Source organism: Rhinatrema bivittatum, chromosome 2 (assembly GCF_901001135.1).
Source record: "Rhinatrema bivittatum chromosome 2, aRhiBiv1.1, whole genome shotgun sequence".
NCBI classification, from domain to species: domain Eukaryota; kingdom Metazoa; phylum Chordata; class Amphibia; order Gymnophiona; family Rhinatrematidae; genus Rhinatrema; species Rhinatrema bivittatum.
Genome location: NC_042616.1, coordinates 776,576,102 through 776,588,862, shown reverse-complemented (window position 1 = coordinate 776,588,862; position 12,761 = coordinate 776,576,102). Strand labels below are relative to the sequence as shown.

The 12,761-nt window shown below is 47.9% G+C and overlaps 1 protein-coding gene across 1 annotated transcript in view; it reads left to right on the top strand.

Moving 5' to 3' along the window:
• The window catches only part of KCNQ3 (potassium voltage-gated channel subfamily Q member 3), a 627,835-nt gene that overhangs the window by 599,689 nt on the left and 15,385 nt on the right, over positions 1–12,761 (top strand). Inside the window, 1 exon segment of the mRNA XM_029592045.1 lies at positions 8,698–8,776. Coding sequence (XP_029447905.1) covers positions 8,698–8,776 — 79 coding nt within the window.

Genomic DNA, 12,761 nt, shown 5'->3' with positions numbered 1-12,761 from the left:
TTATAATCACTATATTTTGTCTTCACTACCTCCTCTAGGAGGGCAATGCAGATATCCACCACCTTTTCTCTGAAAAAAATATTTCCAGATGTTGCCACTGGAGTTTCATATCGTGAACTATAGCTCTACCGCTTTCTTTCCTTTGAAAAAGGTTTGTCTCTTATACATTTGTAGTACCTATCAGGTAATTAAAATCTGTATCATATCTGCCCTGTCTCTCCTCACCTCTAGGGTAATACACTTTTTTTATTGCTTTTCTCTGGACTGTTGCTATCCCTTCTCTACCCTTTTTGAGATATAGTACTTCCAGAGACCTGTATAGGGCATTATCATCTCCTTTTTCCTGCTAGTTATGCCTCTTTGCATGTAGCCTCTGGCCCTAGTTGCCTCCTTGCCTCATTGCTTTGCTTTCTTCAGATCATCATACTACCATCCCAAGGGCTCTCTCCCAGGCTGTGCTCCTCAGTCTCCCCCAACCATCCCCATCGCATAGAGAGCGCCTTTGCATATCTGTTATGAATTCCCCTGCCCGCGGGTTCCCCCGCGAGCAGACTCACTTACCACGCTGCCTTCTTCACCCGACGCGGCAGGACGCCGCCGTCGGGCCTCCAATGTGGCTGGAGCTGCGGTCTCGCCTGCCCCTCCCGGCCCGGAGGCTGCCCCGGATCGTCATCTTCACCGCGGCCAGTGCCGCAGACTTCCTGCCTCTCCCCACGGGGCTGGGACCGCCCCCAACGCCATTACCATCCTTGCGGCGCTAGGCCGCAAGCCCCGGTTCCATCCGGCAGCTGGAGCCGCTGCCAACGTCAGGGCCTGCTCCTCAGGCCCAGTCTGCGTCTACGCGATGACGCTGTGCAGGCCGCTCTCCACGGTCCTGCAGCCCTGCTTCTGCTGTTCCTTAAGCGCCGGCGCGCGCCTCTTCACTACATTTAAAGGGCCAGGCACAGGAAGTGTGCTGGCCCCACCTAGGGAGTGGACTTCCTCTCTTAGCCCTATAAAAGGGCTGTCTTCTCAGTCTGTCGGGGCTTTGCATCTGAGCGACATCCCTCTGGAGGCTCCTGCCTGCCAGAGCCTTGTAAGGTCTTCTGTTCTTCGTGGAGCTCCTCGTCTCGTCTGCCTTCTACCACGTCTTCATTTCTTGATGTCTTGCCCGAGGTCCCGGTCCATGTTTTGATGCCTCGTCATGATCTTGCACCTCCTGCTGTGCCTGCCTTCCAGGATGTTCTTCCCTGTGTCTTCGTCTGCTGCTCCTGAGCCTTCTGTTCCTGTAGAGCTGTGGTTCTCGGATGGTGTGTGCCCGAGAATGGAGCAGTCTGCAGGTGGGATTGGTCCCTGTGCTCCGGAGCCTCCATTCCCGCCAGCCATTGATGGAGCTTCGGGTGACATCGATTCCGTCATTGGAGTTCCTCTTTGCCTGGATCTTCCCCGTGCTTGTCCCGCTCTCCTCGTGGTCCGTGACCAGCCTCCAAGGGCTGAGTAGGGTGTGCAGTGGGACAGGGTGGTCCGCGACTCAGTCCCGCGGGTGGCCTGAGTAGGGCGCCCTGAGAGACAGTGCAAATGTCCTTCCTCCCAGCTGTTGTCAAGAACCAAGTGTCTTCATCAGTGATGCCGTCGCATCAACTAAGTGTCTTCGTCAGTGATGCCGTCGCATCAACTAAGTGTCTTCGTCTGTGATGCCGTCGCATTAACCCAAGTGTCTTCTTCTGTGATGCCGTCACATCAACCCAAGTGTCTTCGTCTGCGATGCCGTCGCATCGACCATTGTCCTGTCTACATGTCAAGGCCCATCTGCCCTCAACCTCAGGCCAGGCCTGCTGCTCCATGCTGTTCCTCGCAGCAGGTCCGAAAGGGCTCGGAATGGTCGGAGGACCATTCAACTTCCAACATCATCCTGTGTTGGCCTTGGGAGCTTACAGGCCTGGCAGAGGGTCAGACAGTTAGCCATCGTGGGACACGCCGTCAACCCTCGGCCCGGCCCTGAAGGTCTGGGCTCGGTCTGAGGCCCAAGGGCACACGAAAACACCAGAGTACAACAGAATGCAAGGCCTTTAGAGGCCATCCTAACACAACAATATCTGCACCCACAAATGCATGAGTCTTCACTTTTTGGCATTGAATCTTAACTGCCAAGCATTCTCAACCTTTTATAGATCACTTCTCTTTCTGCCGACTCCCTCACCTTCAAGGATGTCCATTTCGTTGCAGATCTTAGTGTCATGCGCAAAAAGGCAAACTTGTCTTTCTATCCCCTCAGCAATATCATTCACAAAGATATATTGAATGGAAGAAGCCCCGGAGCTGATCTCTGAGATACTTCACTAATTGCCTTTCAACCTTACGCCTTCTCTAAACAGAATATAACGTTCTGTGTGTAAACTCTCGCTGATTTTTGAAAATTCAAAAATACATGTGTAAGTCCGATTCCCACCCCGTCTCCACCCTCCAAAAATGCCTGCTATTAGTTCCTAAGGTTATGTACATTCTTTTATGCATGTAAACTTTGAAAATTATAGCAAAATGTTTACCAGAAATGAAACAAAATTTAAATATAGCGAGTCCCTTCAAATTAATACACTCATTTAATTTAGTATGTCCTATTACAAATTACAGTTTCAATTCAAACAGACCATTCACCCAACCCACTATCTTTAATATAAATTTAATGCTAATTTTTGCACACTCCTCATTGGAAAGAAAGTGATATGAAAATCATTTGCTTGAATACTTCTAGAAAAGAGAACCTGTGGAGACAAAGCAGCATTTATTATATATTCATGTATTTATTTTATTTAAAAAGTGTACATGCATCCTTAACATCCTGATGCATACCTATTCTTAACATGGATAATCATCATCCAGTTCGTTTTACAAAGTTGTATCCCTGCTCGTTGACTCTCTCTATCCTTGTTCCTAGTTCATTGTAATATCGTTGACTCTCTCTATCCTCGTTCAGTGTAATTTCCTTTCTCAGTTAATTGTGAACCGACATGATGTGTCCTACGAATGCCGGTATATAAAAATTGTTAAATAAATAAATAAAATAAATTTAAAATGAATGACTGCACATCAAAATAGTGCCCTCTGCTCAGGAGGAAAAGTACTGGAGAGATGTTATTCTGGTGCATCCTCCAAGTGGAAGGCATCATTTGAAGAGGACATCAATGGAAGAGGATGGCTGAAGGATTCTTTCCTTGAAAGTTCATGCCTCAATAAAATGGTTAGTCTATAAGGTGCCACCCAGATCTTGTCAAATGATGATAATATACATTATAAATATAATGTTGGTTAACTCTGTAATGTTGTGAAGAATATAGTAGGTGTCACAGCCGTGCAGGCCAGTGGGGCAGGGGTTCAAGCAGAGATGAGGCAGGCCGAGGTCAGCAAGCATCAAATGAAACAGCGTCGAAGGTCAGACTGGGTCAGGAATGAGAAGTCAGTCCAACGCAGAGGAAGGGCAGAGCAGGCAGGAACCAGAGCAGACAAGGAGACAGAAACAGAGAAAAGAAGCACAGAGCAAAGGCAGAGCAAAACTGGAACAGGGTGCAAGGAAAGGCAGGGACTCAACAGACAAGACAGCAGAGGGAAAAAGAGAGAAGAAAGGCAAAACAAGAGCGGGATAGGCAAAAAACCAAGGCCCTGACAAGGACAGGGCTAAGCAGGCACAGGGCAGGACCAGGGCAGGGCAAAACAGAAACAGATTGCAGGGCAAGACAGGAGTCAAATAAATAAAGACAGTAAACAGGCAAGAGGGCCACTGGAAGACCCTACAGGGGCTAGGGAAACAGTCAGGAAAAAAGACAGGACAAGAAGGCCTCTAATAGGCCACACTTCAAACAGGAACAAAACAAGACCAAAAGGGCTCTAACAGGCACATTGAAAACAGGAACAAGGACAAGGCAGAATAAAGAATGAGGGTGGCCACAAGAAGGAGCAAGGGAGACTCGATGATGAGGCAGGCTTTTAAGGTGTGGTAGACAGTCTCATGTGCCTTTTAGGAAAGCCTGTGCAGTTCAGACTACAGCCCACTGAGGGACCCTGCAGGCAGGAGGGCTGCACAGCAGCCAGGGTCATTACAGCATCAAAGCCACTTTATCTGGGGGTATTGTAAGAGACCACCTGAGTGATTCATACACCTGAAGCGACATTTTAATATTCCAAATGTTTGCTCTATTATGGACCAAGAGGCTATGTGGGCCTTGTTGTACCTCCTGTCTGCCAGAATCCTCATCAGTAACTGGAGTGATGATTCCTGGCCAACATCTATATCCTGTGTCACCTAGAGAGTAGCATTGACATTCAGCGGCAGTTACTACTCTTAACAGAAGGCATGGGGGTAACCTTCATGAAGCAGCAGCTACCATCTTTAACGGAAAGCACAGGGAAAACCTGGATTGAGCAGCAGTTACTACCATGAGCAACTTGCTGGTCAGATTGGATGGACCATTTGGTCTTTATCTGCCATCATTACTATGTTATATATGTTTGGCTGCTTCTTTATAAAGTGTGACCCTTACCCCACTTTTTCTTTAATTAATTCTTACTTGCTTTATGTTTACTGTTCAGAGGTAAATTCAGGTGTTCTCTTGTGCCATTATTTCTATATTTTTATGCAACCCCTGTGATCGTACAACACGGATAACAGTTCCAGAGACTATATCTTCGCATTTTATTTTTTAGGTGGAGACTGTTATTATTCCATATGATGTATATCCAGGGATTCCTGGGCAGAGGGAACATTTCTTTTCAAGGCCCTCTCATTGCTCTTATGTTTCCCATGCTCAAGTCTCTTGCACTCAGCACTGATAATCACAGCTCAAAGAATAATAACATCAGTGCTCAATAATTCACAAGGAGAGTTGTTTGGTGGTTGCCAACATTTCTCTTTTACTTAGTCCTGGGGAAATTCTGCGCTACTGCAGAGTACAAATTTGCACAGAATTCTCCTCCCACGCAGAATTTAGTTTTTGCGCAGAATTTCAGAGAAAGGCCCTGTGGTTTGTGAGCAAGTTAAGTCTGACCTGGGGCAGTAACTGGCCGCAAGCAGAGTCCGTCCCACTCGCTGCAAAGATCAGTCCGGTGCAGCAGCTGGCCGTAAGCGGAGTCCATTCTGCTCATGGCAAAGATCAGGTCCAGGGCAGCAACTGGCCATGATTGGAGTCTGTCCTGCTTGCAGCAAAGATCAAACCTAAGTGGCTGCGAGTGAAATGGTGGAGATCAGCGGGCCTAGCAGCAGAGAAGGCCCAGCATAAGTGGCAAGAAAGCTTGTGAGCCTGTGTGAGAGAGGCAGTGTGCTTATGAGGGTGCCTGTGTATAAATGTGTGAGCATGAGTGAGAGATTGGAATCCCACGTGAAGGATTGTGTGTGTATGAGAGAGAGAGGGGGGCAACCTAAGTTAGTGTGTGTGCAACAGAGAGAGGGCACCTGTATGAGGGGATGTGTGTATGCAGGAGAGAGAAGAAGCCTGGATAATGGGGTGTTTGTGTGTGCAATAGAGAGAAGGAGCTTATGTGAGGATGTGAGTGTGTGTGAGAAGGACAGAGGAACTTATGTGAGGTTGTGTGTGTGAGAGTAGGATAGAGAGAACCTGTGTGAGGGTGCGTGTGTGTGTGCATGCGTGTGTGTGTAAAAGAGAGAGGGAGCCTGTGTGAGAGTGTGTGAGAGAGGTACAGAGGGAGCCTGTGTGAGTATGTGTGTGTGAGGCAGACAGAGGAAGCCTCTGTGAGGGCCTGAATGAGAAAGGTGTCAAACTGTGGGAGTGGAGGGCTGGGGGATGGAAATAGAATGGAAGGACTTGAGCATGGAGGGGGATGGGAGAGATAGTGGAGAGCAGAGGAATTGTGGCCTAAAAGGGCAGAGTGAACGAGGGCTGGCCAGGGGAGTAGGGAGAGGTGGAAGGGACATTTTTACAGTATACTTGTAGGGGAGCTCTGCATCTTTGAGTAATAACTTTTCTGTATTGCATTTTAAATTACTTAAAATAACAATACATATCACAATCTTTAACTAATATAAAGTATGCAGAAGTTTACATTTTTATGCACAGAATTTTTAATTTTTTTTTGTGCAGAATTCCCCCAGGAGTACAACTGATAAGGGGCAAATGCTGATGTAAAGTCTTTATAGAAGTGTACTTCATTTCAAGCTGCTACAATTGATTTTAATAAGTTTGTGATTTCTTACAGTCCTTCTTAAATTCAGATATCACATTAAATCAATTATTTTAATTGCCTGATCTCTTCCCTCCCATTGGATTCTGGACAAAGGTTTGGTGCTTCCCTCCTATGGTAGTTTGAAGCATCAAAGATGTACTTTAAAATGTTTAATCTTATATCTCCCAAACTTCAGCAGATATTCAAGGGCCATTGAAGTGGTCCATCCCCCTCCTTCTCTGCCCTTTCTCCTTCTTCCTCTTTCAGGATGGCTAGACGTCATCCTCTCCTTGAATCTTGGTGATCTCAGATTCTTCTTGCTGGAGGGGAACCTCTCCCATTGACTTGAAGAGCACAATTAAGTAAGCTTAACTGAGTCCAAGAGTGGAACGAAAGGGTGGACAGAAACTCTGGTCCAAAATAAAAGAACTCCATGGAGGTGTAAGTTAATTCAGAGCTAAGCACAAGACATGCTGTCTAGGGGTGTGCATTCGTTTTGAACTTAAATGGAAAACGCAACTTATTATTTTTTTTTAACTTAAAAAAAAGATGAGGCTTAAACGATCGGATTTCCAACTTATTCAACATAGCTATGTTGAATACGTTGGAAATCGCGATTGTTGATCTAAATAAAATTTAAACCCCTCACCCTCCTTAATCCCCCCCCCCCAAGACTTACCAAAGCTGGCCAAAAGTTCCGTGAGGGTCCGGGAGCGGACGCGTGGGGAATCACGTGACGTCCGCGTCACGTCGGAGTGACGCAGCATCACGTGATTCCCCTCGGGTTCGCTCCCGGAACCCTCGTTGGGCTCAAAAGGCACTTTTGGCCAGCTTGGGGGGGTCAGGAGGCCCCCCCAAGCTGGCCAAAAGTTCCTTTTGAGCCCAACGAGGGGTCCGGGAGCGAACCCGAGGGGAATCACGTGACGCCGCGTCACTCTGACGTGGCGCCGACGTCACGTGATTCCCCTCGGGTTCGCTCCCGGACCCCTCGTTGGGCCCGCTCCCGGAACCCTTGTTGGGCCCAAAAGGCACTTTTGGCCAGCTTGGGGGGGTCAGGAGGCCCCCCCAAGCTGGCCAAAAGTGCCTTTTGGGCCCAACGAGGGGTCCGGGAGCGAACCCGATGGGAATCACGTGACGCCGCGTCACTCTGACGTGACGCCGACGTCACGTGCTCCTTGCAAAGGAGTTCAGGAATGGCGTCCTGACCCCGCTGGACCACCAGGGAGTTTTGGTAAGTCTTGGGGGGGGGGGGGATTAAGGCGGGTGAGGGGTTTAAATTTTTATTTGCACATATGGACATAGACTCAACTTATGGAATTCTCCATATGTCCATATTGACCGCAAATGGGACCCCCTTTCGACTTATGGACTTATGAACTTAAACTTTTGGTCTGCACATCCCTAATGCTGTCTCCTCAAAAGCAAAAGAGATCCATGTGTAGTGATCTCTCAGTAGAAACAACAGGATAATTCCATGGCCAGCATTCCATATGAGGGAGCTGCAAACACACTAAGGGATAGATTTTAATACCTACGGGCGGGCGTCCATGTGCGAGCGCTACCCGGCGCGCACACATGGATGCCCGATTTCATAACATATGCGCGCAGGTGCGCGCATGTTTTAAAATTGGTGGTCGGCACGCGCAAGGGGGTGCACACTAGTGAATCTTGTGCGTGCTGATGTCTGCGGCCATCCCCGTTCCCTCCCAGGCCGCTCTGATTTCGGAGTGGCCTCGGAGGGAACTTCCTAACCCCCTACCTAACCTCCCTTCCCCTAAACCCCCCCCCGACCTTTGTTTTACCTTTTGCACCTACTGCAGGCAGGTGCAAGTTGCACGCGCCGGCAGCCTGCCGGCACCCGATCCTCTGACACAGCAGCAAATGGCCGCTGTGCCGGAGGCCTCTGGCTCCGCTCCTTTTTCAAAGGGGCGGAGCCAGAGGCACGTCACCGGGCCTTTATAAAATAGGCCCGGCGTGCGTGTAGGGCTTTGAAAATCTGCCCCTTAGTTACTAGCTAACTCTCCGCACACCAACAGGTATATTCTTTTACTTTACCTTAGTAGGGGACTAACAGGATCCCTACATCTATATTATTGTTTTTCTTTTATTTTTTCCTCAATGACTTATTTAAGTAAAAGATTATTCTTATATCCAGAGTATAGTTCTTGACTATCATGGGGTCTAGGGACAACAAGGGAGTACTCCAGGTTAATAAGGAGTGGGTGCAACAGCACTGTTTCTCCCTAGTGATCACGAACCCACATATCATTGGCTCTTTAATTTATAGGGGGGCTCAGTAGTTTTCTTATTTATTTATTTAAATTGATTCTAGACCGCTTTCACAATCTGGAAGAAAGTTCAAAGCATGGTACAAAATAAAAAATCAATAGATATGTATGAGTTTTCCCCTCCCTTGATGACAGTTACACTATAGAGTGTGGGTGGGGGGAGCTTATAGTTTACTTTTTTTTAATTTGTGCACTGTTTAAGCATGGTGAGTGGAGACGGTGAAGATGAAATGGTAATATTTGTTGCTTTTCTTCTTAGGAATGAACCATATGTAGCCAAAGCATCAGAAAATGAAGACCAAAGCATGATGGGAAAATTTGTTAAAGTTGAAAGACAGGTATTACTTTTAAGCTGCATTTGAATAATGTATACTAAAATGCAGTGTGAAAAGCCGTGCAATGCCATATACTTATTACCAGTAGAGAAATCAGTAATGTACTTGCCTAATGACAGTTGTTCCATATGGGTGGACTTTTCAAAGGTTCAGCTGGCTAAAAATTCTGCTACCAAAAAAATGGTGGCCACAGAGGCAAGTCTTTAGGTAAGAAATAAAAGTTAGCTATTCATTTCTAGTCCGCTAAATTTAGACAGCCAAAATGAGGTGTGCTGAATGATTGCAGACTTAAATCCAATCAGCGGCTTAACTTTTAAGCCAGCTGGAATGATTGCAGTGTTTTGAAAATTTATTTATTTGGGTTAATTATAAGTTAGCCAGCAAATAAATCACATAAGTTATACCAATTTTCAAAGCAGACTCGCACGCTTAAGTCCATTATGTAGATTATCTCACCAAATCTACCCCTACAATTTATACCGTGAAAATGTATGCATACACTTTTTAAATTCCAAAATTATGCAAGTCAATCCGATACCCTCCCCTATATTCCACCCTCAGGAACTGCCAATGTTTAGTCCGGATAGACTTACATGTGAATTTGACATATGCACGTAACTTTATCTGCATATCAGATGGGCAATTTTGTAACAGTCCATTTCAGTGTGTGAGGGTAACTTTAAAATGAATGCTCAGGCATTCGTATATGCGCGTATGGGTGTGCGAGCAAACATATATTGGAATTTTTTAATCATGCATTTATGTGCATATGATTTAAAATAGGCCTAGCGTGTATGTGTGCTCCTAATTTTAAGCTGTTACTCAAGCAAACTTAGTTCCCAGTATGTACCCAGATCAGTCTAGTCCGCTGGGTTATACCTCCCTTCCAGCAGATGGAGTCAGAGAAAAAAGCTGTAAGGCACCCCCTGATAATCTGGTGTGCCATCTGCGATCCCCCAGTATTTCTCCGACTCCAGCAGATGAAGGATGGCACAACCTATGGTCCTGATCCTTTACAAATTTTTGATTCTTTAATAAGTTGGAAGGGGTCTTTTCGCCCTTTGGTGCATCTGACTAGATCAAGGTTTTAATAAGTAGCTTAAAAAAAAGGTTTTAACACTGAGGGAAGTACAAGGAGTATAGATTCTCCCTAGTGGGACAGTTTCAGTGGCAGCAGGCACGGCAGGGCCTTTGGTCCTAAAGCTTATATACCTGGAGTACATTTAGAAGCCCGGTGAGAGGGGGGGATTTACCGGTGGGCTGGTCCCTCCCCCCTCTATACCGCCAGAGTCGTTTCATTCCTCTGTTGAGGGCTATTATTTAATACTTAAACATAGGGACGTTTTATTCCCCTGGTTAATCAGCTTGATTTAATAAAAAAAAAAAAAAAAAAAGACAGCCGCAAGAGCCTGCTTATTCTCCCAGATCTCCAGAAGGAGTAATTCTCTGTTACCCAACTGATTTCCTCTGCAGCTTCGCAGTGCTCGGCCTGTGGACAGCAGGCAGCACGGCTCTCCCGCGAGGGACTATGTTCTCGCTGCATTCCTGGGGGTGAAGGCCCTTCACAGTTGTCTATAGCAGGCAAAAGAGTATCGCTCCTGTGGCCGCGAGGAGCTGGAATCAGTCAGCCGCTTCAGAGAAAACGGCCGGCCCCGTCCCTTTTGGGAGCCGGCGACCATTTTGGGAGACTCAAGCTCCGATGCTGCACAGGGCTCTGGGGGAGGGGATTTCCCACTGCCGCCTAATTTAAGTCTTGAGAGGCCCCTCGGTTAGTGTATTGATCCTCCGTCTCTTCCTTCCTTGCTTTCGGGGGGGGGGGGGCTTAAAGAGGCAGCACCCCTTTTCTTCACAATTTGTCCTTTTACTACATAAGGCTTACATGGAGGCAGAAGCTGATTTGGACTTGCAGAGGCCTCCTCTGGCAAAGATCCCCAGGCCTGTAGACAGGCAGGAGGCTCCTAGGGCCTGACTACCTCGCCCAGCAACTGATGCAGTGCTATTGCCGCCCTCTCCCCCTCCTGACCCCGCGCCCCAAGACCCTCTCTCTGCAGACCTGGGTGATGACATTGATAATTCCGCTCTGATTGAGGGGGATGACCTGCTGGTGCTCCGGTTGTTTCGAAGGGAGGAGCTGGATCCTCTGATCCCTCACGTGCTTGCAGAACTCGATATTCCAGCTCCGCAACCAGTGGTGGAGCCTTCCCCGGGGGATACTGTGCTGTTTGGTCTTCGCCCCCCTCCTAGAACTTTTCCTTTTCACCCGAGGCTCTTGCAGTTCATGACCCGGGAATGGGATGCCCCGGAAGCCAGCCTGCGGGTCAGTAGAACCATGGAGAAGCTTTATCTGCTCCTGGATGAGTCCTTAGATCTTCTCAAGATTCCTAAAGTTGATGCGGCTTTCTCTGCAATCGCCAAGCGCACCACGATTCCTGTGACAGGACGGGCTGCCCTTAAAGTTCTCCAGGACAGGAAGCTGGAGGTTCTCCTCAAGCGGATTTTTGAGGTGTCAGCGCGGCCATCTGCAGTAGTCTAATGCAGAGAGCTACTCTTAGATGGGTACAGCAGTTGCTTACGGCTCAGGAACTTCCCCCAGCAGAAGTGGAGCTTGCGGAGCGGACGGAAGCGGCGGTCACTTATCTCCTATGTATCTCCTCACGCACGATGTCCTCGGCTGTGTCAGCAAGGAGACTTCTTTGGCTTCGCAATTGGTCGGCTGATGTCTCTTCCAAGTCTCAACTGGGGTCCTTTCTGTTCAAAGGCAAGCTTTATTCGGGGATGATCTCGAGCATCTCATTAAAGACTTAGGGGATAACAAGGTTTACAAGCTGCTGGAGGATAAGCCCAGGTCTTCTTGCCCTTCAGTTCTTTTAGGGGCCGTTTTAGGGGCCAACGTCATTTTCGGTCAAGTAGAGCCCCATCCTTTCCTCCTCGCCAGTTGTCGTCGAGGTCCCAGGCTTGGGCCCATTCCTTTCGCGGCAGACGGCCTCCCCGTGACGGAGCCTCCCAAGGTTTCTCCGCCAACAAGTCTACCCAATGAAGGTGCGCCGGCCCATTCCTCTGTTCCGGAGATAGGAGGTCGTCTCTCTCTCTGTTTCGTGAGGAATGGGTCAAAATCATGTCAGATCAGTGGGTCTTAAACATTATAGAACACGGTTATGCTTTAGATTTTGTTCGCCTCCTGCAAGATCTTTTCTTGGTGTCTCCTTGCAGGTCTCGGGCAAAACAGCAGGTGGTACTCCAAACTCTGTGTCGTTTGAAGGCTCTGGGAGCGATTGTCCCATTTCCACCTGGCTAATGCTGGACCGGCAGATACTCCATTTATTTCATGGTCCCCAAGAAGGAGGCCTCCTACCGTCTGATTTTAGACTTGAAGAAAGTCAACAGGGCGCTTCGGGTACCTCGTTTTTGCATGGAGACTTTGAGATCCGTCATTGCGGCTATCCACAAAGGCTAATTTTTGGCCTCTTTGAATCTGATGGAGGCTTATCTGCACATCGGCATCCAAGAGCATCATCAGAGGTTTCTGTGGTTCATGGTATTGGGCGAACATTACCAGTTTCAAGCATTCCCGTTCGGTTTAGCGACGGCTCCCCTACATCTTCACCAAGGTAATGGCGGTGGTGGCGCCTCTCTGGCGGGAGGGGATCCTAGTTCATCCATATTTGGATGTCTGGCTAATTCTGGCAAAGTCAGAAGACCTTTGCAAGAAGGCGGTTCAGTCTGTTTTACAGCGTCTTCAGTCGCTCGGCTGAGTTGTCAATTTCTCCAAGAGTCAGCTGGTTCCATCTCAGGTGTTGGAGTTCCTGGGAGCCCATTTCAACACGGTTATAGGCAAAGTTTTCCTTCCCAGGGAGAGGATGAACAAGCTGATGACTCAGGTTTGCAGTCTGTTGGCCCTCCCTTTCCCCAAAATCTAGGACTACTTGCAAGTTCTTGGATGTATGGCATCTACTCTGGAGTTGGTCCCCTGGGCGTTCGCTCATATGAG